This window comes from Notothenia coriiceps, unplaced genomic scaffold, assembly GCF_000735185.1.
Source record: "Notothenia coriiceps isolate Sejong01 unplaced genomic scaffold, NC01 NC01_scaffold00030211, whole genome shotgun sequence".
NCBI classification, from domain to species: Eukaryota; Metazoa; Chordata; class Actinopteri; order Perciformes; family Nototheniidae; genus Notothenia; species Notothenia coriiceps.
This window is the reverse complement of record NW_011362912.1, coordinates 329,826-353,733: the sequence shown is the minus strand read 5'-3', so window position 1 is coordinate 353,733 and position 23,908 is coordinate 329,826. Positions and strand designations below refer to the sequence as shown.

Below are 23,908 nucleotides of genomic sequence, written 5' to 3'. Positions count from 1 at the left end.
TACAGAGCGTAGGAATGGCCTGCTCTACTATTTTAAAACGGAATTGCAGTTTTATTGCTTATAGATTATCAGAACATTTCAAAAGGGACACAGCCACATTGGATATTAACCTATGGATTAACTACATCATCGTTGTTATCGTTTTAATGCCATTGAAGACCAGTTTTGACCAGACAAAACCAAGGTAAGCCATGTTAGCGTTGTAGGCTACCTAGCGCCACATGTTTTGATGTACGTTTTTGTTGATAACGTCGCAAGTTTGTATCTTTCAGTGTTGAGGTGGGCACCGTTAGATTCTGTGTCTTTACGATCCTAAACGATGTATTGGATGTGCAGCTAGGATAAGTAATAAGGGAGCTAGGAATGATTTTCGGTGCAGTAATAGCTTAGCATTTTTCGCTCGGGGCTAATTCAGAGGCTCACTGTTAGCATTGCGGGTTTTTTTTGAAAGAAAATATGAAAAAGATCAGTTAAATTAGTTTTTTCCCGTTATATGGATATAAAATATTCATAGTTTGTTAAATATTAAGGTTCCTTAGACGTTGTTTCCTGCAAATGACGCGATTTCGGCCCCGGGCTTAAGAGGTTAATTGACGATGTTTGTGTGTCGTGCAACTGCTGGCTTCCAGTGTGTAGCCTGAAAACATGTGTATCTTTTTCCGGTTTAAAGAGATTAAAACACTTGAAGGAGGGAAAAAGCTTTGTACCCTGTGCAGCTTGAAGAAACGCTCCACCTCTTCACTCTCTCCTCCAGCACAGCTCACCAGCAGGTGACGGAGCTGGTCTACCGGCCGCAGTTTTTGGAAGATATGACTCCCCTGCAGGACGGCAAGGAGTCTACACTTAGTATACAGAATTAAAACATTTTGTGGTTGACAAGATTGATTGTGTGTGCAACAATGAGAGGGAAAACAGTTTGGACCTTTGCAGAGAGAAGGACAAACTTCTGTGGAGGGATGTTGTGCTGCCGGACCACCACAGGGGAATCAGTGATGGGGATCAGTGCTGTATTCAGAGGAGAAGATATCTTGGATGGTCTCTCCTCATTAATAGCACAAAGAGCCCAAGAGTGTCCATCGACATTAGACATCATCTGCAATAGAAGGCAGAAGAAAAATAGGCATCATTTAAGGTTTCTTTCAGTGTAGCCTGGCTTTCAGGTGGTAAAGCACTCGATTAAAAAAAAAAAAAAAAAGGTGAATTATTTCTGACCGAGAAGTAAGTATAGACAGCAGTAGAAGTAGTAGTAACAGCACACCTTAACTGTCACCTCAACTTTGCTTTTCCTTGAGAGCATACCTGAGTCTCCATCAAGGGTTTCTTGAAGGGGAAGGAGTCATGGTTGATGCACCAGAGGATGTCACTGTCTTCTGTCTCTGAAGCAGCCATTAACAGAATACCTGCAGGATTTAAACAAAGAAAAGACAAATGCTATAAAAAGGCAGATCTTAAGATTATTCTTAATATTGGGGTTTGTTGAGTTTTGAGTGAGTTGGTCTTTGTGGGGAACTGAATAGCAGACATAAGAGTTGTTACCTTTGCTGTGTAGTGCCTTATGGACCTTTGCAGGTTTTTGGAGGGTAGAGGATGCAGAAAACCCGGGCGGCAGGCGGACGTGGACCAAAGCCAGCAGGCTAGGTCGCACTGCCAGGTGCCTCTGGTGTGGGAGGGAGAAAGGTGTAGTGCTGAAGTAGAGACGCACACCTAGAGAAAGGGATGTGGAGCACACAAAGTGTAAACATTTCATATTATTCAACACGTGTCCTACTGGTTTTGCTACTTTTCGTTACTGCTCTGATGTCTTTACCTGCATGAGTGACAGCAAGCAGGTGACAGTCTGACGACTCAGATCTGTCAATCACAGAGATCTGGACGATAGGTTTGAAGACTGAACGATCTATTGTCCTGCAAAAGAAGGAGAGTTAAAGAGACAGAAAAAATGATATATTATCCAGATGACAGATGTGAAACAAACACGTTTAAGGATCGACAAACCCGGACAAACCTGGCAATGTTTCCAGCAACAGCAACAATTGTGTTCTGAGACATGGTTGCCACACGACTCATGCCCTGTCCATCGGCACCCAGGTCATACACCTAAAACACAGACAAGTTCATATTACGTTTTGGACCTTGATACGTTTCTTAATTTATCCGAAACAGCAACACTTTAAAATGGGATTTCACGATTTTACCTGCAGGACACCTTTCTCTGAGCGTGTGAAAAGTGTGTTGCGGGAGTTGTCAATCGCAATCTGCACGATGGGGTCTGCGGAGGACAAGGACATCAAAAGGTTACATTTAATTTGAATGAAATCAAGGACGTTTCTTCCACATGGATTTGTGTCCTTCTCCTCACCGTCTTCAGAGAAGGAGAACTGGAGCACAGAGGGCACGAGGAAGGACAGAGAGCTTTTGGAGTGGTTGATTTTTCTGCAGCGCTGGCTCAGCCATCCCGCCTCGGCCTGGTAAGCGATCTCATAAAGGCAGCCATCCTTTCCTGCCATAAAGATGCGTCCCAGGTCTGTGGAGGTGATGGAAATGATGTAGGTGTTGTCTGTGGGGATTGAGAAGAGGGGGTCTGGAAGGAGCTGCATCGCACCAGACATGCTGTCATTCAACCCTACGACAAAACAAAGAAAAAGGTCAGAAACAGTCAAATATGTGGACCAGTGTTACTCCAGGCCCACAATTAACTGTCACATTGGAGTAAGGAAACCAAACACTATTCACAGCAAGCTGGAAACACAACATTCAAAGGAGGACTCACCAGCCTGGCTCTTGGGGAAGCTCAGCCCGAGGATCACTACATCCACTGAGGTGGCCAGTACTAAGAGGTAGTGGATATGTGGCTGTAAAATCCCTGAGAAGGAAAACACAACACATAAACATTACTCAAATTAAAGTGCTTCAATACAAATTAATAATGAATGCTGAGTTGACACATACCTTGTTTTGGTTTTACAAGGCCCACTGCCAGAATTGTTTCAATAAGGCCATCAAAATAGGCCACATCTCCTCTACAAAGAATAAAGTGGAAAAAAGCAATTAATTTAAAAGCACTGCGTGTGAACTTCAGCTGGTTTTATGTAATGTCACAGCAGGATTTGGAAAAACTTGTCCATGCTTTTATCTTCAGTAGACTGGACTACCGTAATGGTGTCTTTGCAGGTCTCACTAAAAAATCTATTAGAAAGCTGCAGCTGATTCAGAACGCTGCTGCTCGAGTCCTCACTAACACTAAGAAAGTGGATCACATCACTCCTGTTCTGAAGTCTTTACACTGGCTTCCTGTCTGTCAAAGAATAGATTTCAAAATACTGCTGCTGGTTTATAAAGCTTTGAATGGTTTAGGCCCAAAATACATTTCTGACCTCCTGCTAAATTATGAACTATCCAGATCTCTCAGGTCTTCAGGGACTGGTCAGCTTTCTGTCCCCAGAGTCAGAACTAAACATGGTAAAGCAGCGTTCTGTTATTATGCTCCAAATATCTGGAACAAACTCCCAGAAACCTGCAGGTCCGCTGCAACTCTGACTACTTTTAAATCCAGGCTGAAGACTTTTCTTTTTCCCGCTGCTTTTAATTGAAACTGAGCGGTTGTGTTTCGTTTTTGGTTAATGAACATTTGGGGCTAGTAACCCCAGGGAATCAGTGTCTGGGGACTTTGTCCTTGCTGGTTTTCTCTGTGTATGCTGCTTGGGACGTATGTGCCATACAAGCGTACACAGCTCATGTTCCTTAAAAAAAGGCATCAGTAAAATGGAACTTCTGTGTGAACTATTCACATCTTAAACTGCACTGTAACTGTTTATTCATGTATTTTTTCTTTTAATGTTTATTTTATTATCTTTTCTTATTAATGACTGTTTTTAAATGCCTTTGTTTCATTTTTGTAAAGCACCTTGAATTGCCTTGTGTTGAAAGGTGCTATAAATAAACTTGCCTTGCCTTACTGCTCATGATCATCACTGCGTTCCTCATAAAGTAAATGTACTCACCCATCTTCATAATTCCACATAAAGATGTCATTGTCAATAGTAAGCCATGCTCGAGAGATCTCTGGGAAAACTCCCATCATGCAGTTACATTGCATATCTGTGAAATTGTTAAGTTGAAACTCAAATACAACGCAAAACTAAAAAGGGATCAACTAAACGGTGTGCTATATGCTTGATAGGAACCTCCTGGTCCAGTGAATTTGAAATGATTGTATTTCCTGAATGATAAAAAAGGATACGGCTGAACTGCTCCACCAGCTCTGGCGGCAGAGGGACCCGGCGGACTGCACTGAGCTCCGGGAGGTTTGGCACACTGAGTAAACCCGGTCCCTGCAAGGGGTAGTCCATGTCCGACACTCCAGAGAGGGACGGCATATCTATAAACACATGCAATACCAGCAGATCAAGCACTGTCCCAGACATTGGATCCCTATCATAATATATATGAGTTATATACAAACATAATCAATCATAGCGTTAGAAAGTCAGCAGAAAGTATGTTGGCGTATTCAACCAGTTGATGGTTCCATTTTTTTGCCATGGGTGCCAGAAAACTTGTATGTTCAAGAGCTTAACAGATTCTGACAGAAACAGGTTCAAACAGTAAACACATTATTTCTGTAAATAAATCTAGTTAGGGTGTGGTCTCTCTTCTTATATATACAGTGGAATGAAAAACTAATGTCATATATCAGTGTCTTGTTGGTAGTTCATGTGGAAAGAGTTGCAAAAGGTCTTCTCTAAGGATGATCAATGTTTTGTCTCAGAATGACTGCTTTCTCTTTTGAAGGATTACAATAACATGATATTTATTTATTCGTCATCATATTCAACTACACAGGATCATTCCTCGAACATTTATCTGCCTAAAACAATCCTTATAAGCACCAACACCCTTTTGATCAAACCAACATGTGTACTGTGGCATGGCAGCCCAAGTGTCAACAGAACCACATAAGTTTGATAGCTACACCAAGGTCTCTGTGATCCATCCCTCCAAAGGACTCACTGTGACATGGGACGCTGAGCAGCTCCGACAGGTCAGGGAAGCATCGGTCCTCCTGCAGATGTTTGTCGATCAGCCGGGAAGAGTTTTCCAGCGCTTCAGCGATTGCAGCTGCGGGGCTGCTGGGTCCAGCGCCGGACGGCATGGCTGAGCTACCTCCGCTAACTTACCTACAGAACCGTGCAATGAGAGTAAACGATAGTGTCAGCAAAGGTGGCCAGGTTTTAAATGTAAATAATAAAGAGATATCCTGCCAACTTCACTACAAATCAAACGTTCTGTCTGGTGCTAGCTGATGTTAGCATGCTGATGGAAGACCACCGGTTAGTTAGCCCACTGCTAGCAGTAACGTCTTATTATTTAGCTTGCAAGCTAAATGCTAGCTAAGTGTAAATTAAGTGTTTTAAAGTGAACTCGTTGCTTTACCCGACTGAAAATATTCCGCGTAGTAATGGGTTATTTGGCAGATAAGTTGTGTTCGCCAATGGAGCAGCAGAATTTAAACAAATACATACAACTAGCAGCCCGCCAACCTCATGCACACACAGCGGCAGAGGTGAAAGGTTTTTTTCCGGTGGACCAAATTCTTCTTCGTCTCCCTAATTTTCGTAGACTGGGACAAGTAAAACGTTATGCTGCCACCCAGCGGTCAATGTTATGTTATCTGTAATACACAGCACAAAGCATGTAAATAATCCTGTAAAAATGACATGTGAATAATTTAATTCAACTCAACCTGTTGCCTTAGTATTCAAAGAAGAGGTATTAAACACCCAATTGCTTTTTCATTTTTATTTTGTAGAATGTGTTTGTTTTCTATTCATAACAAATATTGCAAGTGTTTTTTTTTATTTCAGCATCAAAATAAAGAAAATCTGATTCCCTTGACATGATTTATAATCACTTTGTAGCACTTTGAAATGTTACAGTAAATGTACATTTTAGGAGGTTTCCATCGTTTTGATACTATGAAGAACTTCCTGTGTTTCTCTGTCCTCCAAAAAGCAAGTGGCTTCATAGCAATCATAAATTAAAGCATAAAGAGTGGAAAAATAAGTAGAAAAGGGGCATTCTTTAAAATTAAATCATCTGCTTGATCAAACATTTTTTACCAGAATGCAAATAATCCTAAAGAGAAAAAGTAATTGTGCACAGTACATCAACCACTAGTGTGGAGTAACATCAAACTGATTTTTATAAAATGACCTTTCAGTCTTAATCAAAGCAAGATGAGCTGTTATGGCAAACATTGCTTAATGATTAGAGAATTAAATAACCATTTAGGATGCTCTGTTATGATTTCTTAGAGGCACGGATAGAGCTGTTTGCCATCCAATTTGATCTGTAAAAAACCCTCCAAGTCTTACTTCACTATTCTAAATCTCAATCAGACAGGTGAGACAGAAAAAACGAAGCATTTCGTTTTTGAAAATGACACAATAAATATTCTTAGGTGAGAAAAAAACGCAAACAAGTAACAAAGACGTAAGAAAAATTTATTGCAGTATTTGTTTCACCAGAAGAGCGGGGGATAACTTTTTTCTTGCTGTGTTCTATAACATCAAAATCTATATTAAAAACAATATAACTTCCCCTGCATATAGGCACAGATACTGCACTGCTCTTAACATAAATAAAACATATCAAAGATACTCCATTACACAGTGTAGGTAAACAACAAAGTGTTCGAAACAAGAACAGAAAAGAAAGCTAAAAGTTCTTGGAGCTCAGGTCAGGTGAATAAATTCATCTGGTGCTAGTTTAAACTCCAAAAACAATTTATTAAGAACATCATCATAACACTAATTTCCAACATTCAGTTTACTTTTTTACAGAATTATGTTCAGATATAAACATGTGTTTAGTTAAACTATTATACAGTGGGAGTAAAAATCAAACAACGAAGTTGCTGCACAACAGCGAAGGAACTCCCACACAATGTTTTCCCAAACATTTCCTTCTTATGTTTTTCTTGTGTTTAACTTAAACATGTCTGTATTTAAACAGATCATAGTTCACAATACTTTTCCTCCTTCTGGTCCTTACATCTAAAGAGGTTTGATTTCCTCTTAGTAACGTACTGGGTCCGCACAGGTTTGGGGTGTGGGAGGAGGTTCCATGTGACTCTTAGTCCCCGTCCTTGGCAGCGTATAGATCCCGTAACGTCTGTGCCACTTTGTTCGACAGCTTTTGTCCACTTGCGAAGGATATTTTCTTGTAAATGATGTCTGATTCTTTGATGGTGTCAACCCAAGGCACCTTTTTGCGACCTTCCCGTTTCTTTACCTCCGCCCAGGACCCAGAGTAAGAACCAGTCATCCAGTGTATGCTGTAGCCAGTTTTGATCCTCTGGATGACCCTGGCGATCTGTGGTCTGTCTTTGAATTTGGGACAGCAGAGGGCAATGATGTCCATGGCCTTTACTCTCTCCTGCAGGTTGCCTGTGTCTTCTGGGGTCTCTACGGCTTTCTTCGGTTTGCGCTGTTGATAGAAGAAGCAGAGGGTGTTCCACATGAAAACAACTTTATTACACAGGAGGCACCACATAAAAATCTCACAGAATTGTTGGGATAATGTGTGAAGCTGCAGTAAAACGGCCATCAAAGTTGAGTTTCTGTTTACAACAATGAAGATAATCCAAAGAATGTTATGATGTTGGTGTAGGTCATGGACATTACAGTCATATCATGTCAAATTGACAATCTGTATGGGTCGACAGAATATATCCTGTATTTGATCATGATAAAACATTTTCTCTTTTATTTCTTATTAACCTTCTTCAACCCTTTTGGTTTTTAACTTCAATTTGATGTCCACCTCACTATTGCCCACGTTGATGCAGTCTTATTACAGGAACATAGAAATCCTATGCGGGTTCTTTATTTTAAAATGTTTTAAAATTCCTACCGCAGGGGGCTCTTCAGCTTCACTCTCCTCCTCCTCGGACTCCACTGGAGCAGTGTGGTTATTGTGGTTGTGGTTCACTGGTTTTGGGCCCTTCAGCAGTGAAGTAATGGCTTTGTTTCTGGCGTTTGCATTCGCTTCACCCTCTTGGTCCTCTTCGTCACGATCCAAGTGCTCCATCAGTACCTTGAACTAAGAGATAAAAGCAGATATGATATTAGTCATACTCCTGAGACTGAAACATGAATACACATTCATTTTGAACATCGTGCTGAATGCTTACATCCAAATACTGTTTAACAATATTCCTCTTGGTCTCGTGGCTGAGCTCCGTGTTGGCCAGATCACTCTTCAGGTAGAGCAGTGTCTGACCGGGGTTAAAGTGCACCTTAGACTTCCTGTTCACTGCCTTGTCGTACACTTTGGCAGACTCTGTCGGGGAATACTTCTGGATTTTGCTGAAACGCAAACAAAAAACATGTTTAGTCATGTTATCAATTGCATTACTTTGTTAAATATGGATTGATTAAACCGTCCATTTCTGACGTGGCCCACCTGTCTGTTAAACCGAACAGATTCTTCAGGTGTTGTTTGAGCATCAGCAGCAGCAGGATGCCCTGGGAGGAGCTGGAAAACTCCAGAAGAGGGTTGGAGTTTTCGGGCAGGCGGGACATCACTGCGTCCTCATCTTCAAAGTCAGAATCATGATCCACAGGTTTCTTCGTCCTGTGCACCACCTCCTCTTCCTCCTCACTGCTGCTGCTGGAGGAACTACTGCTCTGCTCCTCGTCCTCCTCTTCATCGTCCTCATCCGAGCCCAGCTGTCTCTTATGATGCTTCTTCTTCTTCTTTTTCTTCTTCTTCTTCTTCTTTTTTGCCTTGATCTCCTCTTCCTGATTGACAGGCTCTTTCCGTAAAGACTGCACAGAGAACCAAACACATACCAATCATTCAGAAGATGTATTACCTGAGCTTTTATTTTCATCTCACAAAAAAGAGCAATATTTCCCATCCAAAGTAAAACCAAGCTTTGCACCTCCTTGAAGGACTGGAGCAGGTTGCTGCCAGAGACTGACAGCGTGATGTCTACATGGTGCATGATGAACAGAGGCTCCTCCTGGGTCTGGTAGGGGAAGCAGGCTAAGTTGTCTGCTACGAACAACAGCATGTTCACCTCTGTTTTCTGAAGGAGACAAAATATAGAAAATCACTACCTAAATCAGCGGTGTCAAAGTCAAGGCCCGGAGGCCAAATCCGGCCCGTGACTTCATGTGATGTGGCCCACAAGAGCTTAAAAAGAATATAATATGTTTATTATAAGGTTACATGCCGATTTACAAAAGCACTCAGAATTTGTATTTTTCTCAGAATCTGGCTTTTTTTTCAAAATGTCATTTCTTTTTTTTGATTTTGACTTTTTTTCCAGAATTTGGCTTTTCTTTTTAAATCATTTTGTGACATTCTCACTGAAGAGACTTATTAAGTTATCACCCTATCCGATAATAATCCAATGCAGAGGCAATAATGTAATATAATACATTATTTGATATATATTACATTTTTATATATGTATTTTTTATATTCTTGTATATAAAACTGGCTCTTTGAGTGCAACCATGATGCTAATGTGGCACGAGATGAAATTGAGTTTGACACCCCTGACCTAAATGAACTATTAATGGCCAGCAGTAAAGCTTGGACACTGCCTGGTTGGAGATGCACTGAAGGCGACTTACTGAGCTGTCATCAAACAGGTTGAGCAGAGAAATGAGGAAAGCCCGTCTGTGCTGTCGGTTCCCTCGCACCATAGAGTAGAGATGAGCGCAGAGGGCAGTGTCTGTGTCATCCGGACGAAAACCTCGAAGCAGTGGGCCTTTGGCTCCGTTTATGGCCTGTTGCACCTGATAAGACATCTTCAACCCTGCTACGGCCTTCATCTGTGGATTCACAAAGAAATACAACTCGGCATGGATGTAGATAATAGATAATGATCCAAATCCTTCCGATGCCTATCATATCACATTATGAGATGTGTACGTTTACAGAAATGCAAAAATGTAACTTATCTAGTTTGCCGTTAATAAACGAGCACTCACGTGGATGAAGCCTATATATTTCTTGTCAATGTCCACCAGCTGTTGATCGGCCTTGTTCTTCATAGTTGGCTCCGGGTCGGTTCCCATGGCAATCAAGTATGGCACACACTAAAAAAAAAAAAGATTTCAAATCAGTGATCAGCTCATCAGACGGGAAGAGAATGTTGTCATTGGGGTGGAACAACATGGAAAACAGTCAAATACACTCGCTCATGTGACCATTTCAATTGTAAAAAAAACTTCCAACACAGTAGAATATTGTAAATTGTAACTTCAAGCCTTGCAAACAGATCATATTTAAATCACCATCAGCAAAAAAATCATAAAAAATAACAAAAAGGCACTGCAGAACAACAATCTTTTGCGATTAGAAAATTAGGTTAAAATTTGACTACCGGTAATCATCAACCTAGTTATGACTACGAGACAAAAAACCAGTTCTTGCTTGTAAGATCTTAATCTCAGTCTTGTGTGAGAGTGCTGGAGTGAGACTGTGAGCATACCTGCACAGGATGGATGAGGCCCTGGCTGAGAGTCAGAAGGATGACGCTCAGGGCGAAGTGGCGAACAGTGGACTGAGAGTGGAAGAAGGACTCCAGCACCTGCTTCAGGTAGATCTGCATTATGGAGCTGCTCATACCTGATGAGATGTCTCCCATTTCCTTCAGATCCTCCTGCTTTTCCTGATTCTTCCCTGAATAAAAAAAAAAGCATCAGCATGGTTCAGTGGTGGCGCTAGACATTTTCACTGTCCGTCATTTTGGGGGGGCGGGGTGCAGAGAACTGTTAGCGTCGGTGTTATGCCGTGTTATGCATGCCCACCGAAATATATGCATGCACCTCACGGGAGCGTGCACAGCGAAAACTCACAGACATTGCAATGATTTGTACGGCAAATGTTTCCATCATTGTTAAAAATAAATCATCATAGAAGGAAAATATTCCGTTAACGTGACCACTGGCTTGGTTAGTCTTCAAAGGTGCTCCGTGTTTGACATGCTGACATAGAACATACAAGCAGGGCATTTAAATAGGAACATTCATTTTGATTAGCCATGCAAACAGATTAGTAGGGATTTTGTCTGTCTTCACAATAAGGCCAAAATGGGAATATTTAATTAAACTCACATTCACGATCGGCCACCTGCATTCGAGAGTCCTCCTCTTGCAGGTATATCTGCAGGTTTTTCAGCACCTGGATCCTCCGACTGACCGAAGGGTTATCCTCTGACAGGGTGTTGTTATACAGGACCTTCACATCCTGAACAAACATGAGCTCTGGATGCATGATGAACTGGAAGCCTGGAGAGAATGGAAATCATTTAAATAAATATAGAGGGAACCCAAAGACATATGCAAATAAAAACAAGACATGACAGTGATCTATGTTAGTATGAGATGAGGAGCAACTTACCGAGACCTATGATGGCCTTGATCTGGACCTCTTCATCTTCATGAGTGGTGAAGTACAACAGAAGCTCCAACACTTTCTCCTTGATGACGATCTGAGTGAAAGCAGTCATTTATGAGTCAACAGAAGTCAGAAGGCACATTATTGAAATAGTTTGAGTGCTGCTGTTTACCTTGCTAGTGCCCTTGAACTCCTCTTGATCATAATCAAAGTGTCGGCAGAGAGCCCCCACAGTGAAGAGTGAGCGCAGGAGAGTAGGTTTGTTGGTAGCCAGGGTGACGCTGGTGGGGTCCTCTTGGTGCTGGGTCTTCAGTTTTGCAAGAGCTCCTATAGAAAGATACAAATCGGCATTGAAACCAACTTCTGTTTCTCTGGTTTATAGAAATCACTTTTGGTGTGTTTAATGCTCTTATTTATATCCATGTGAAATGAGAAAGTGAGTATAATGAGGTGATAAGAGCATAATGTAACCCTGTAAATTAGAAAGTGAATGATCATGTTAACAATAATAATCCGTATGTATATTTTGCTATGTTTTTGTGTATTCTAACATTTCTTTCCAGCCTTTCCCATCTCAAGCTGAATGCTGATTCTGGTATGAGAAAATGTGTGTTGTTTATGTTATAATTGATGTTTACAGAAGCCTTACCATAGTAGCGATTGAAACACGCCCAGACGAACTTGTAGTTGTGTGTGACCTTGTTCACAACAGCACCAAGACAGCTGACACAGTGTTGTACGACCTGAGAAACAAACACAACAAATGGAATCAAATTAAAATCAGTGCGCTCGGAGCAGTATCACATCTCAATTTGTTATGTTTTCCTGGGATATATTTGTGAAAGCTGTAAATCACACTGACCGTCATGCCATATTTGATAATGAGCTTCATCAAGTCTTCTTCTATGGTGGTGAGGAAAGTCTCACTTGGTTCCTCCATCAGAGGCACGGCCAGCTCCAGGATCTTTGCCACGTTACAGATCACCATGAAGTCGTTCTGAGTCTGGAATATAAATGCAGAGACAGCTGCTCAGTCCAAAGCTGAGCTGGGAAATAACTTTGGAAGAACAAGTAATTGCTTTAGACTCCTCCTCTCAGCTCAAAAGCGTGGGTTCTTTAATGACTTCAACACTGTATATTGTATCCTACAATATAAAGCTTAATTAAACAATGTACAGCATTAGTATTAGCATTCGAGTATAAAGCATTTAGTATTTGAGTGATGGGATGTTTTTATTACACAAGTGTGCCCCATTATATATGGCAACTGATTGTAAGCAATTGATTTCTCACACATTACAGCAAATGTGTGTACAACCAGCACAGCCCCTAGTTGACCACACACACACACACACACACACACACACACACACACACACACACACACACACACACACACACACACACACACACACAACACAACACAAATCACCCCTTGCTGCTAAATACCAACAAACTATGTGCAATATATGCAATATATAAATGCCGTTAATAACTGTGTAATATATATACCTGCCTGGCTGCTAAATCCTTAGAACTGTTACAAGGTGTGCATTTTGAAAATTGTGTAACTTGCTGCTGTTAAATACCAACCACCTATGTGCAATATGTGCTAGATGTGCAATATATATAGATGCCGTTAATAACTGTGTAATATAGCTGGCTGCTAAATCCTAAGAACTGTTANCCAATGAGCAACTCTGATAGGAATGAATGAGGCCCGCCTCCCACGCTGTATCCAGTTCTTATTATACATCCATGATTCAATCTTGCTATAGAGCGTAGGAGTGGCCTGCTCTGATATTTTAAAACGGAATTGCAGTTTTATTGCTTATATATTATCAGAACATTTCACAGGGGACACAGACACATTGGATATTAACTTATGGATTAACTACAGCATCGTTGTTATCGTTTTAATGCCATTGAAGACCAGTTTTGACCAAACAAAACTAAGGTAAGCCATGTTAGCGTTGTAGGCTACCTAGCGCCACATGTTTTGATGTACGTTTTTGTTGATAACGTCACGAGTTTGTATCTTTCAGTGTTGAGGTGGGCACCGTTGGATTCTGTGTCTTTACAATCTTAAACGATGTGTTGGATGTGCAGCTAGGATAAGTAATAAGGGAGCTAGGAGTGATTTTCGGTGCAGTAATAGGTTAGCATTTTTCGCTCAGGGCTAATTCAGAGGCTCACTGTTAGCATTGTTTGTTTGTTTTTTTTAAATGAAAAAGATCAGTTAAATGAGTTTTTCCCCGTTATATGGATATAAAATATTCATAGTTTATTAAATATTAAGGTTCCTTAGACGTTGTTTCCTGCAAATTACGCGATTTCGGCCCCGGAACCGGGTCCGTGGGGCTTAAGAGGTTTTAAGAGGGCAACGATGTGACCCGATCATTTTAAACTGGGAAGGAGTTGATTCATTTGTGCATAATACAGAAGCTCTCATTGAGCTGTTCAAAATGTAAAGAGAGAAGCTAAAAAAATTACCAATATCCTTTCAATGAGCATGTCGTAGTACTGCTCAATGAGCTCCGGTCGACTAAGCACAAAACGGCCAAGCAGCTCCACGGCCGCTTCTCGCACACTGGTAGAGTTATCCATGAGGCGACAATGAACCCCACGCTGCATGTCCAACTGCAAAACAAAAACATAAAGAGAAGTCAAGCAAAGAAACCAAATCACTGAGCGTTATGACTGCTGGTTAGAATGTAGCAACATTACAATCAGGCTTTAACAGAATCTCCTGTTGAATTTGTTAGATTCACAGTAAAAAAAGGTTTTTATCCGTCAAATAAAAAAACATTTAGCGATACCTCTATTTAATTGAATTTGTTCCATTCATGGTATGCATAACTTAATGTCTAATAATTGTTTACAAAACATGTCTCTATTAACACACCATTGGCCAAAAAAGAGCAGGGAGAAGAAAATAATCTTGTGTTACCTGCCCCATTCTAAAAAATTAAATTAAAAAATGGAAATAGATGGTCTGTCCTTCATATTTTCTTATTCACACAGTATCATAGGATAATAAGAGAAACACGAAAACTTACTACAAAAAAACTTAGTTCTCACTTGACAGTTAACGGAAAGAAACAAAACAAAAAACAACAACACCGAAACATTACATTACATGTCATTTGTTAGACGCTTTCATCCAAAGCGACTTACATACATTCAGTACTGTGGACAATCCCCACAGGAGCAATTTGGGGTGAAGTGTCTTGCCCAGGGACACAACGACATGCTGACTGCAGTGGGACTCGAACTTGCTATACCCTGATTCGAAGTCCAGCACACTATCCACACAGCCACCCACATCACATGTACAAAGAAAAAGTGCAACACCCGCATCTGGGTCCTATCATTCCATTAATATGAGCATCATGTAGCAACAATACAGGTTGACTTACCCGTGCCAGAATACTTGGATCCACAGCTACTACTTCAGACAAACACTTCATGGCTTTAGTTCTGACTGCGATGGCACTCTCACCAAGCACCCTCAGAATCTATTACAAAAGATTTAAAAAAGTTAGAGACTACCAACACAACAAAGTCTCTCACTGATGTTTATTTGCAATGAATCCTCTCACCTGTGATAAATAAATATCAAAGCTCTGTGCAAACGGCCTCATGGAGGCCAGATATCTGACAATCAGACATGAGTCCTCATACTCTACCGTGTCAGAGTTTACCCTGAAAGAACAATCAAGAGTCAAAACAAAGGATTGGAGATAAGGTCAAACAGCGTACCAAATCAGGGCATTGAGGCAGAGTACAGTAGTATTTACCTCAGAGAGTTGAAATCTGACGGTGATGTCCTGATGACTTTGCGGAGGAATTTCTTTCGTGACTCGGATTTCTGCATTATCTCCTCAATTGAGTCAACTTCCATGGAATGATGAAGGCCTTTCACTTCCTCATCGTCATTTTGAGACTTTATCGCTTTCTCGGCCTCAGTCGTAGCGTCCCTGAACCACTGGGCAATATAAAACTTCCTAGCAAACTATATGAAACAAATGAATACATAAGTAATTAAGAAGACTATAAAGTAATCTGACATCAAGGAACCCTGTCTAACTATATAAACAGTCCATGTGTTTAACCACTGCCTAGTATCCATTCATAATAAAATCCTAAATGTGCCCATAGTGATTTCTGTATATTCACAGTTTAGTGGGTGAATATTAAACACTTACCACTAGAGAGGGTTCTGTCTCAATGTTTTCATTAAGGTAGTACAGCAAGGCCTTCTGGAGTTGCTGGATCTCATCACTGCCTTGAGTCTGTAAGGAAATCAATAAACCAGAAGCAGCTCAGAAGCAGTTCAACACCACTATTAATGTAGCTCCATGAAAGTAATTGTGTAATCATCTAGTCTACCTCTTTGAGGATGCGGTCAATAGCCTTTTGGTCCATGTTGCTATTGACAGCATCTTTACGCAGACGAGATGCCACGGTGCCGAGGTAGTCGAGCGACGCCACCCTGAGCGCCATTTCTGTCTGCTTGTTGCTGAACTGGTGCACCTGGAGCACAAGAAGTGGAGGGGAAATGTCAAAAAGGGAATCGGCAGCTGTTTCTACCGAGCAGATGATGGGAGGTGATTCCTTAAAGTGATTGATGTTACTCACCAGCAGCCGGCCCAGTAAGCTGAGCAGCAGTTCAGCTACAGGCCACTCAGGCCTGTTGACTGCAGACAGCAGGTCATGAACAAAGTTCTCAAACAAAGGCCTGTAGTCCTCCTCTCCCTGCTTACTGCCACACCTGAAACACACACACAATACAATATATCTCATTTAATTTTCATTTAATCGTTTATTTGAAGAGGGACGATGGACATTGATGAACATTTTTAACAATTAATGCTTCAAAATGTAAATATGCCGGATTTTAGCTTTTAGCTAATTTCCATCCGTAGTCCCTCACATAGAACATTTAAGAACATGACATTTATGTACATAGCAAAAATAAATACATGATATGCAGAAAGAGCATGAGCAGCATCAGAAGCATTAACCATATGGCAGTACAATGTAGCAGCTACGATATATGAAGTGCAAGAGAAGATAAAAGAGCTACATAAAGTGCAAGATGAGATACCCCTGTATTAAAGTGCATTTAGCAGTGATTACACGTCTGTTTGTTTCTCAACCATTCTTTTAGTTGACCTTTGAAGAGTGGGACAATCCCGTATCTCAGTTGGGAGGCTATTCCACAATGAGCTGCCCTTAATTGATAGAACATCTTTGACCGAAAGTGGTCCGTCTACGGTGGACTTCACAGTCTCCTCTGGTTTCTGACCTAGTGCAGCGTCAGAAAGACAGTTAAGAAAGGTCTAATTTGTTTAACATTTTGCAAGATGAATTTAATTGTGTTGGCTTTCTTAATATGTTTCTTAAAAGTCAAGTTTGAGTCCAGTATGACTCCAAGATACTTGAACTGGGAGACTAGTTCTATTTCTGATCCGTTTAAAAACACATTGGATCCTTCGAACATCATGCATATTTTTTTTTTTACATTTAACTGTAAGCAAATGTTGTTCAGCCAAATGTTGAACCTTGTCCAAAGCATTAGAGAGACAAGATGAGGTCATTTCAGTGTTTTTGCCATGTACAAAGATGACCGCATCATCGGCATACATTTGCACATTCAACTTGGGACATACATTAGGCCAGTCATTAATGTACAGAGAAAACAGTAATGGTCCAAGAATGGAACCTTGTGGAACCCCAACAGGGTTCACAAGGTAGGGTCATTTGGCTCAGTTGACCAAAACACACTGTTTTCTGTTCGATAAGTAAGACTTAAACCAATGTATAGAAACTGCCGAAAAACTGAAATGAGTCAGCTTTGTAAGGAGCACTTGGTGGTCAACTGTGTCAAAAGCCTTCCTGAGATCAAGGAAGACAGCACCTACATATGGGCTCGTGTCCAAAATACATTTAACCTTTACCACAAAGACAAAGTTAGCTGTCTCAGTGGAGTGGTCAGTACGAAAACCAAACTGCATTGGGTGGAGTGGAGCGAAACCTTTGCCTAAATGTTTGGTGATTAGTTTTGACACCCATTTCTCAGCTATCTTAGCGACACATATCTGTATTTGTATATGTTTCTGAACAAAAGTGTATTTACAGAATGTGAAAACGATGTTAAAGTTCTACAGTGACTTACTTCTTGAGAAAAACTGATAGGAAGTTCTGAGCTGTCCGCATGGCAGTTTCAAAAGAGTTTGTGATGAAGACATCTTTATCCACCTAGAAAAAAGCATCCAATATGTTAAATCATTTCTGAATAAAAGCATAATTTCTGAAAAATATGGTTTTAGTATTTTCTAAATCCGCGGTGGTTACCTTCTTATTATGATCATCATCTCCGTCCTTCTCTGGAAAGTGAACCACACACTGGATGAGCTGAAGAACCAGTGCAGTGACCATCTGGATATACACTCCTCCTCCTGAATCACTGTTTAGCCTGGGCGAGAAACAACTGCCGTTAGGTTTACAGATTCATTATTTGTAATGATATAATTCACTAAATATATAGTAACCTAAAGCTCCTGAGGCTGCGTTTATTCGTTGGCAGTCTAGCCAGGGAGGTGAATATCTCCTCAAGAATTAGCTGCCTGTGCTTCTCGTAGCGGGTGAACACCTGAGGAAGAGAAAAGCAAAGCAATGAATCAAAAAATAAAAATGAAGACACTGTGTGGGTGTCATAAAACACAAAACTGACTGCTGAAATAAAACGAAAATGGATGCCATGGAGACTTACTGCTGTCACTAGTGTGATGGCGCATAACTGCAGATCACTGACATTCTCCACAAAGAAAGGTGTTATACCCAGAGTCGACACCTAAAAGTGGGAAACAAGAGAATCAGGTGTGTTAGAACTCAAAGGTTTAACAGGGTCATGAACTGAAATGATGACAGACAGATAAAGAGTCTCACCTGGAGAATGGTGGTGTCAGTGAGCAGCTGGATCTCCAGCAGCTCTGACATGTTGCTGACAATATCACACACTTTGTTGTAGAGCATGACCACCACCTTCTGTTTGTGGCTGGAACCCTTTCCTCTTTTGGACTTTGGAGTGTGCACAGCACCTTAGGTGAGGAAGACAAAGAAAAATCGGAGTTGAAAAAATAGTTGTATTGGAGCTTATATGAACACACGCACAAAAACACTCAGAGATTTTGTAGAACTAAAAAGAAAAGTGTGCTGACCTCCATGGGGGTCCATTCTGTAGGCGGGGTCATACTGAGGGTACAGAGAATTTTGCAGATGGTACTTGGAGTACTGCAGCACCCTCTCAATCACGTCCTCTATGTAAACAACCTTGGGCATGCGTGGAGATGTCATGATGTTGAGAGCAGTCAGACAGGCATCAGCAGACTTAGCCACCCGCTCCATGATGAGGTCACGCCACAACCGCTCCTCGTCCAATGAATCATTATCCTACAGATACAAAAATAAATCTTATTGATAAGCTCAAAAGTTAAATCAAGCAAGCAACAAAAAAATGATAGGTGCCTGTAAACTTACATGGTTCATTAACGTGGTAAGTTTGACGCTATCCTGAATGTTCTTCTCCAGGATATTCAGAAATTTCACCAGTTTATCAGACGGAAACTAAGGAGCAAACAAATGATTACTTTCAATCAAACTTACCATAGCTAAATATCAACCGGTGTCACAAACACACTCCTCTTACCTTGTGAAAGATGCGCATAGCTTTGAGCTTAGTGGAATCATTGCAGAGCTCACTCAACTGGTGCTTTCCGAGCAACAGCTCTTCAGGTATGCCATCATCATCATCTGTTAGAGGGGAACAAAGTTATAATAGTCAAAAAAATGTCTTAATTCATCAAATGTCATAAAAATATTGCGGCAGTAAATGTTCACCTGTAGCAGCGAGGTCCACATCCTCGAGGCTCTCAAGAATGCTCTCCACATTGGCCAGGAATCTCTTATATGAGGAGGAGTCCATCTTTTCTGTTAAAAGAAATGTAAACAAATTGATTAAAAAAACATATTTAGCTTTAAAATGCACCATTAGTATAAAAGTAATCAAAGTGGTAAAAGTATACCCTCTGTTGTCAGCTTGGAATCATACGCCTTCTTGTTTTTCTGTTTCTCCTTCTTCTTCAATTTTCTGGCAGCTGAACAAAAGGAAAACAACATTTGTCAAATCCTTGACAGCAGCAGCTCACCCTCGAGCTCTGAATATTTATTAGAGGAAGACTTGGTGCAGTAATCTGACTATCCAGATGGATCATTGATTTCAGATGGAAATAATCTGAACGACAACCGCCAGACACGGCAATCACGATTTGCATTGACCTACACAAGTGTATGTTGTGTAAGGTAAATTCATGTTGTCTTCTTAGAGATACTTAACAAAAAAACTCTTTATAATTGTATCTATTTATATTAAGCTTGTGGAAAATAAACTCACAATCACTCAGGCTTGGAGTCGGGCTGCCTTCATCTGATTCACTCAGTTCCCGGCTGCGTCCACCGGACCCCCGACGGGCAGCGTGGGAACCGCTACTTCGCCGGTGCTCTCCAGAGCCCGCCCTCTTTTCAGACTTAGATGGTTTGTAGTGACTTTTCTTAGACCTTTTCTTTGGAGCTGTAACAAGAAAAACACAGAACCCAGGAAAGATAGGTCAGAAAATATCAAGTAATTCAAGCTCCAATTGTTGCTCAATAGCTGCAATAATTCTAACCAAAACATATCCGCTTTCTTTTTTGGGTTAAATCTTAAAAACTAGGGTATTTGTAAACAATATTCTAGCATAAGAAGTGCTTTTTATTTTGTTATATATATTTTTTTTTCTCGATTTATTTAGTATAAGAAGTGCTTTTTGACTTATTTTGTGGTGTGTTCAAAAATAAAAAATTCTTAGTTTAAATACTAACACTCATTTTCAGAGTAATCTTCATCTTCGTCTTTGTCATCTTCTTCATCATCATCCGACTCAGCATACTTGGATTTCTTACTGATCAAACTGTGATTCCGCTTGTTTGTCATTTCTGTAAAAACAAGGGAAGAGTTAGTTTCCTGCACAGACACATCTGTACTTTAAAAGAAAATACAATCAGTTACCGAGTCATTAAAGACTGTGATAATAATAATAATAATGATAGTGGTGTGAAGGAAATACGCAATCTGGAAACTGGGCCCATTGTACATATTTCAAAGTAAATCGTACCTTTCCCTGAGGTCTTGGATTTGTGTGAATTCCTGCTTTCCTTGATGATGGTTTTGACTTCAGCGATGCTGAGTTTGTTGAGCACCACGAGGGGTTTGGCTCCCTTGTTTAAACTCTCCACCAACGACACTCTCTCCAGCCGGACCAGGGGCTCGCTCTCTGTCAGTTTGTTCAGGAGTTGGGGGTCTTTCTCTTTCACATCGCGTTTCAATTTAGGGATCACAAAGTTCTTCAGAGTGGACTTGCCCCCCAGCAGGTAAGCGGGGAATTCGCTGGGTTTGGCCTCCACAGACTGCTGTTTGTTTCCAGCTTGGCCAGTAACGACTCCCTCCCCACTTTTCCTCTCCTTCTTATTTTGGGAGTTTTGAGGGCCGGAACTCTCTTTCCTCTGTCGTCCATTGAGGTCAGCAGATTTTCTGCTACCGTCCTGCTTCACTCTCGGGCTCTCAGGTTTAGTATGCCCGTCAGGAGAGGGTCGGTTGCAGTTTTCCCTCGACATTTTGTGCTTCCTTTCCCTCTCTTTGTCTTTAACTCTGTCCTTATCTCTCTCTTTGTCTTTAACTCCGTCCTTATCTCTCTCTTTGTCTTTAACTCCGTCCTTATCTCTCTCTTTGTCTTTAACTCCGTCCTTATCTCTCTCTTTATCTCTTTCCTTATCTTTCTCTTTATTTATGTCCGTTTCTTTATCTTTGTCAGTTTCTATATCTTTGTCAGTTTCTTTATCTCTGTCTTTTTCCTTATCTCTATCTTTATCTCGTACCTTATCCTTTTCTCTTTCTTTATTTCTTTCTTTTTTTCGTTCTCTAACCTTATCCCTATCTCTATCTTTTTCTTTTTCTTTTTCTTTATCTATATTTTTTTCCTTTTCCTTTTCGTTATCTTTATCCCTATCTTTTTCCCTGACTTTGTCTTCTCCATGTTTGGAGTTACGCTCGGCCTTGCTCGGGGTTTTTGGAGTCTCAGGTTGGCCGACGTTGGATCGCTGACTGTTGTGGTTCTTTTCCTCTTTGTGGCGTGGGTCTGAATGCTTGTCATGTTTCTGCCGCGGTGTGTCTGGCTGTTTTTCTGGCTGTTTGTCTGGCAGTTTGTCTGGCAGTTTGTCTGGCAGTTTGTCTGGCTGTTTGTCTGGCTGTTTGTCTGGCTGTTTGTCTGACTGTTTGTCTGGCTGTTTGTCAGGCTGTTTGTCTGGCTGTTTGTCGACATGTCCCTTGCCACTGACTGTTTTTTTATCGTCATGTCTGTGTTTGGAATCACGTCGACTTTCCTGCTTCTGTTTGGGGGTTACAGGTTGCCCCTCTGAGCCAGACTTCCTGGGGGTGTCAGTATGCTGTTTGATGATCCCAGGTCTGTTTTCAACCACTTTATCTGCGTTTTCAACAACTTTATCTGCGATTGCATCATTCTTTGAATTTATGTGCAGTACGTGGTCGTCACACATCTTCTGTGCTTCCAAGACCACGACAGGCTGTCTTATCATTCTGCCAGCTTGCTGCAGATCAATACTGACCATCAAAGCAGGCCGACCGGCTCCGTTACTTGCAGCATTCGTCTTCTTCGGTGTCAACTTGCTGTCAGCGTTGCACACTTGTACAGCGGGCCCTTCATTGGACTCAGCTCCAGATTCCTGAGGATATGAGTCTTGCTTTCGTTTCTTCAGTGGCTTATCTGTGATAAAAAAAAAAAAATGAAAATGAGATCTTCTACAAACAGATGTAGGTCATGGAAGAATCAGAAAGAACGGGGGAAAGGCGGGCGAACATTACCTTTATCCTGAACTTCTTTAGACCACCTTTCTCTCTCGCTGGCCGACTCACGGTCTATTCTCTCGATCTCCGTTAGTGTGTCCATCTCAGCGTCATCAAACACGACCCCGCTGACGCCTCCGGAATCCTTAGTGATTGGCCGAACAGGAATCTGCTGACAGTTGGCCTGCTCCTCAGCGCCTAACTTGTGTGACAAGTCCTGTGCAGACCTTGACAACTGATTAATGTTATTATACATCAAATCAGTTTCACGGTCTGAGTCGACCCGTGACCTCGGAGGATGTTCTTCAGGTTCATCCAAGTCGGAATACTTCATGCGGGACAGTTTTATAGTAAGCTTGGCGGACTGTTTAGAGGGAGAACTGACAATGTCGTACGAGAGATTTTTTTCCGTGTGCTCATTTTCTTCTCTACTCCTTTCCTTCTGCTTCTTTTTGCGGTCCCCGGAGCTGAGGAGCACGTCAGCTGCTGCACCTGGGGGCCCATCGGGGGGAGGAGACTGCATGATGAGGGGAGGCCTGGACCCTGGTTAAACACAAATATATTTAAGGTTAAGCTAGCTCAGATTGTCTTTTTTTTTTTTTGTAAGAAGAAGAATTGATCATACTTTTTGCAGCCTCTTCACTCCCAGCAGGGGAACACACAGACTGTGGGGATTTCACTTGAAAGGCCCTCATGGAGGGGTCATTTACCTGTGGGAACACGAGACATTTAGCATCACGTTTATCAGTCAGCGTCTTCTAATTGTAGGTCAGGTAGTTTGATTCTATATTACCTCATTCCCCAGTCTGTGGGCCATGTGGATGTAGTCCTCATCTGATCCTAGTCTCGCATTATGATTAGATGAAGTACCTGACAGCTGACCGGAGACCTTGTTGTCATGGATGGTTCGAACTGAAACAGAGAGCGAAAGAAAATCTCCAGGTTAATCATTTGTGACGTGCAAATGGCTTACCACAGGTTTCAACAAGTTAATTCACGACTTTCAAAACCTATTTAGACCTAATCTAATCACATTTTCAAAGATTTGTTTGTGTCATTTTGTGTCTGTCCTTTTCCCTTTTTAGATACAGTGGGGCAAAAAAATATTTAGTCAGCCACCAATTGAGCAAGTTCTCCCACTTAAAAAGATGAGAGAGGCCTGTAATTTTCTTCCTAGGTATACCTCAACTATGAGAGACAGAATGAGAAAAAGAAAATCACATTGTCTGATTTTTAAAGAATTTATTTGCAAATTATGGTGGAAAATAAGTATTTGGTCAATAACAAAAGTTCCTCTCAATACTTTGTTATATACCCTTTGTTGGCAATGACAGAGGTCAAACGTTTTCTGTAAGTCTTCACAAGGTTTTCACACTGTTGCTGGTATTTTGGCCCATTCCTCCATGCAGATCTCCTCTAGAGCAGTGATGTTTTAGGGGGTTGAGATCTGGAGACTGGCTAGGCCACTCCAGGACCTTGAAATGCTTCTTACGAAGCCGCTCCTTCGTTGCCCGGGCGATGAGTTTG

General features: G+C 41.2%; 2 protein-coding genes across 3 annotated transcripts in view; both read right to left on the bottom strand.

Annotated features, from left to right (window-relative positions):
- Window positions 1–5,608, bottom strand: part of nup155 (nucleoporin 155) — a 28,158-nt gene extending 22,550 nt beyond the window's left edge. Inside the window, exons 1-14 of one of the 2 annotated variants that reach the window (XM_010787192.1) lie at window positions 5,523–5,608; window positions 5,011–5,177; window positions 4,241–4,378; window positions 4,002–4,098; window positions 2,950–3,020; window positions 2,771–2,863; window positions 2,360–2,623; window positions 2,196–2,269; window positions 2,006–2,097; window positions 1,808–1,905; window positions 1,537–1,704; window positions 1,300–1,400; window positions 923–1,093; window positions 708–818 (exon numbers count right to left, since the gene is read on the bottom strand). In XM_010787192.1, coding sequence (XP_010785494.1) covers window positions 708–818; window positions 923–1,093; window positions 1,300–1,400; window positions 1,537–1,704; window positions 1,808–1,905; window positions 2,006–2,097; window positions 2,196–2,269; window positions 2,360–2,623; window positions 2,771–2,863; window positions 2,950–3,020; window positions 4,002–4,098; window positions 4,241–4,378; window positions 5,011–5,152 — 1,620 coding nt within the window. In that variant the 5' untranslated portion in view covers window positions 5,153–5,177; window positions 5,523–5,608. Of the gene's footprint in view, window positions 1–707; window positions 819–922; window positions 1,094–1,299; window positions 1,401–1,536; window positions 1,705–1,807; window positions 1,906–2,005; window positions 2,098–2,195; window positions 2,270–2,359; window positions 2,624–2,770; window positions 2,864–2,949; window positions 3,021–4,001; window positions 4,099–4,240; window positions 4,379–5,010; window positions 5,178–5,433 lie in introns of both variants that reach the window. The other variant, XM_010787191.1, reaches the window with a different exon arrangement.
- An 878-nt stretch (window positions 5,609–6,486) lies between these two features.
- The window catches only part of LOC104959339 (nipped-B-like protein B), a 23,999-nt gene continuing 6,577 nt past the window's right edge, over window positions 6,487–23,908 (bottom strand). Inside the window, exons 7-42 of the mRNA XM_010787212.1 lie at window positions 23,175–23,293; window positions 23,007–23,091; window positions 22,400–22,924; window positions 20,637–22,301; window positions 20,344–20,457; window positions 19,877–20,053; window positions 19,509–19,580; window positions 19,324–19,413; window positions 19,133–19,236; window positions 18,964–19,050; window positions 18,645–18,876; window positions 18,373–18,524; window positions 18,197–18,277; window positions 17,976–18,076; window positions 17,779–17,899; window positions 17,600–17,682; window positions 16,060–16,192; window positions 15,811–15,954; window positions 15,627–15,713; window positions 15,219–15,433; window positions 15,021–15,123; window positions 14,838–14,936; window positions 13,912–14,058; window positions 12,281–12,421; window positions 12,068–12,161; window positions 11,591–11,745; window positions 11,422–11,512; window positions 11,136–11,309; window positions 10,511–10,701; window positions 10,008–10,115; window positions 9,648–9,848; window positions 8,948–9,094; window positions 8,467–8,831; window positions 8,195–8,369; window positions 7,915–8,103; window positions 6,487–7,488 (exon numbers count right to left, since the gene is read on the bottom strand). Coding sequence (XP_010785514.1) covers window positions 7,135–7,488; window positions 7,915–8,103; window positions 8,195–8,369; window positions 8,467–8,831; window positions 8,948–9,094; window positions 9,648–9,848; window positions 10,008–10,115; window positions 10,511–10,701; window positions 11,136–11,309; window positions 11,422–11,512; window positions 11,591–11,745; window positions 12,068–12,161; window positions 12,281–12,421; window positions 13,912–14,058; window positions 14,838–14,936; window positions 15,021–15,123; window positions 15,219–15,433; window positions 15,627–15,713; window positions 15,811–15,954; window positions 16,060–16,192; window positions 17,600–17,682; window positions 17,779–17,899; window positions 17,976–18,076; window positions 18,197–18,277; window positions 18,373–18,524; window positions 18,645–18,876; window positions 18,964–19,050; window positions 19,133–19,236; window positions 19,324–19,413; window positions 19,509–19,580; window positions 19,877–20,053; window positions 20,344–20,457; window positions 20,637–22,301; window positions 22,400–22,924; window positions 23,007–23,091; window positions 23,175–23,293 — 7,121 coding nt within the window. The 3' untranslated portion in view covers window positions 6,487–7,134. The remainder of the gene's footprint in view (window positions 7,489–7,914; window positions 8,104–8,194; window positions 8,370–8,466; window positions 8,832–8,947; window positions 9,095–9,647; window positions 9,849–10,007; window positions 10,116–10,510; window positions 10,702–11,135; window positions 11,310–11,421; window positions 11,513–11,590; window positions 11,746–12,067; window positions 12,162–12,280; window positions 12,422–13,911; window positions 14,059–14,837; window positions 14,937–15,020; window positions 15,124–15,218; window positions 15,434–15,626; window positions 15,714–15,810; window positions 15,955–16,059; window positions 16,193–17,599; window positions 17,683–17,778; window positions 17,900–17,975; window positions 18,077–18,196; window positions 18,278–18,372; window positions 18,525–18,644; window positions 18,877–18,963; window positions 19,051–19,132; window positions 19,237–19,323; window positions 19,414–19,508; window positions 19,581–19,876; window positions 20,054–20,343; window positions 20,458–20,636; window positions 22,302–22,399; window positions 22,925–23,006; window positions 23,092–23,174; window positions 23,294–23,908) is intronic.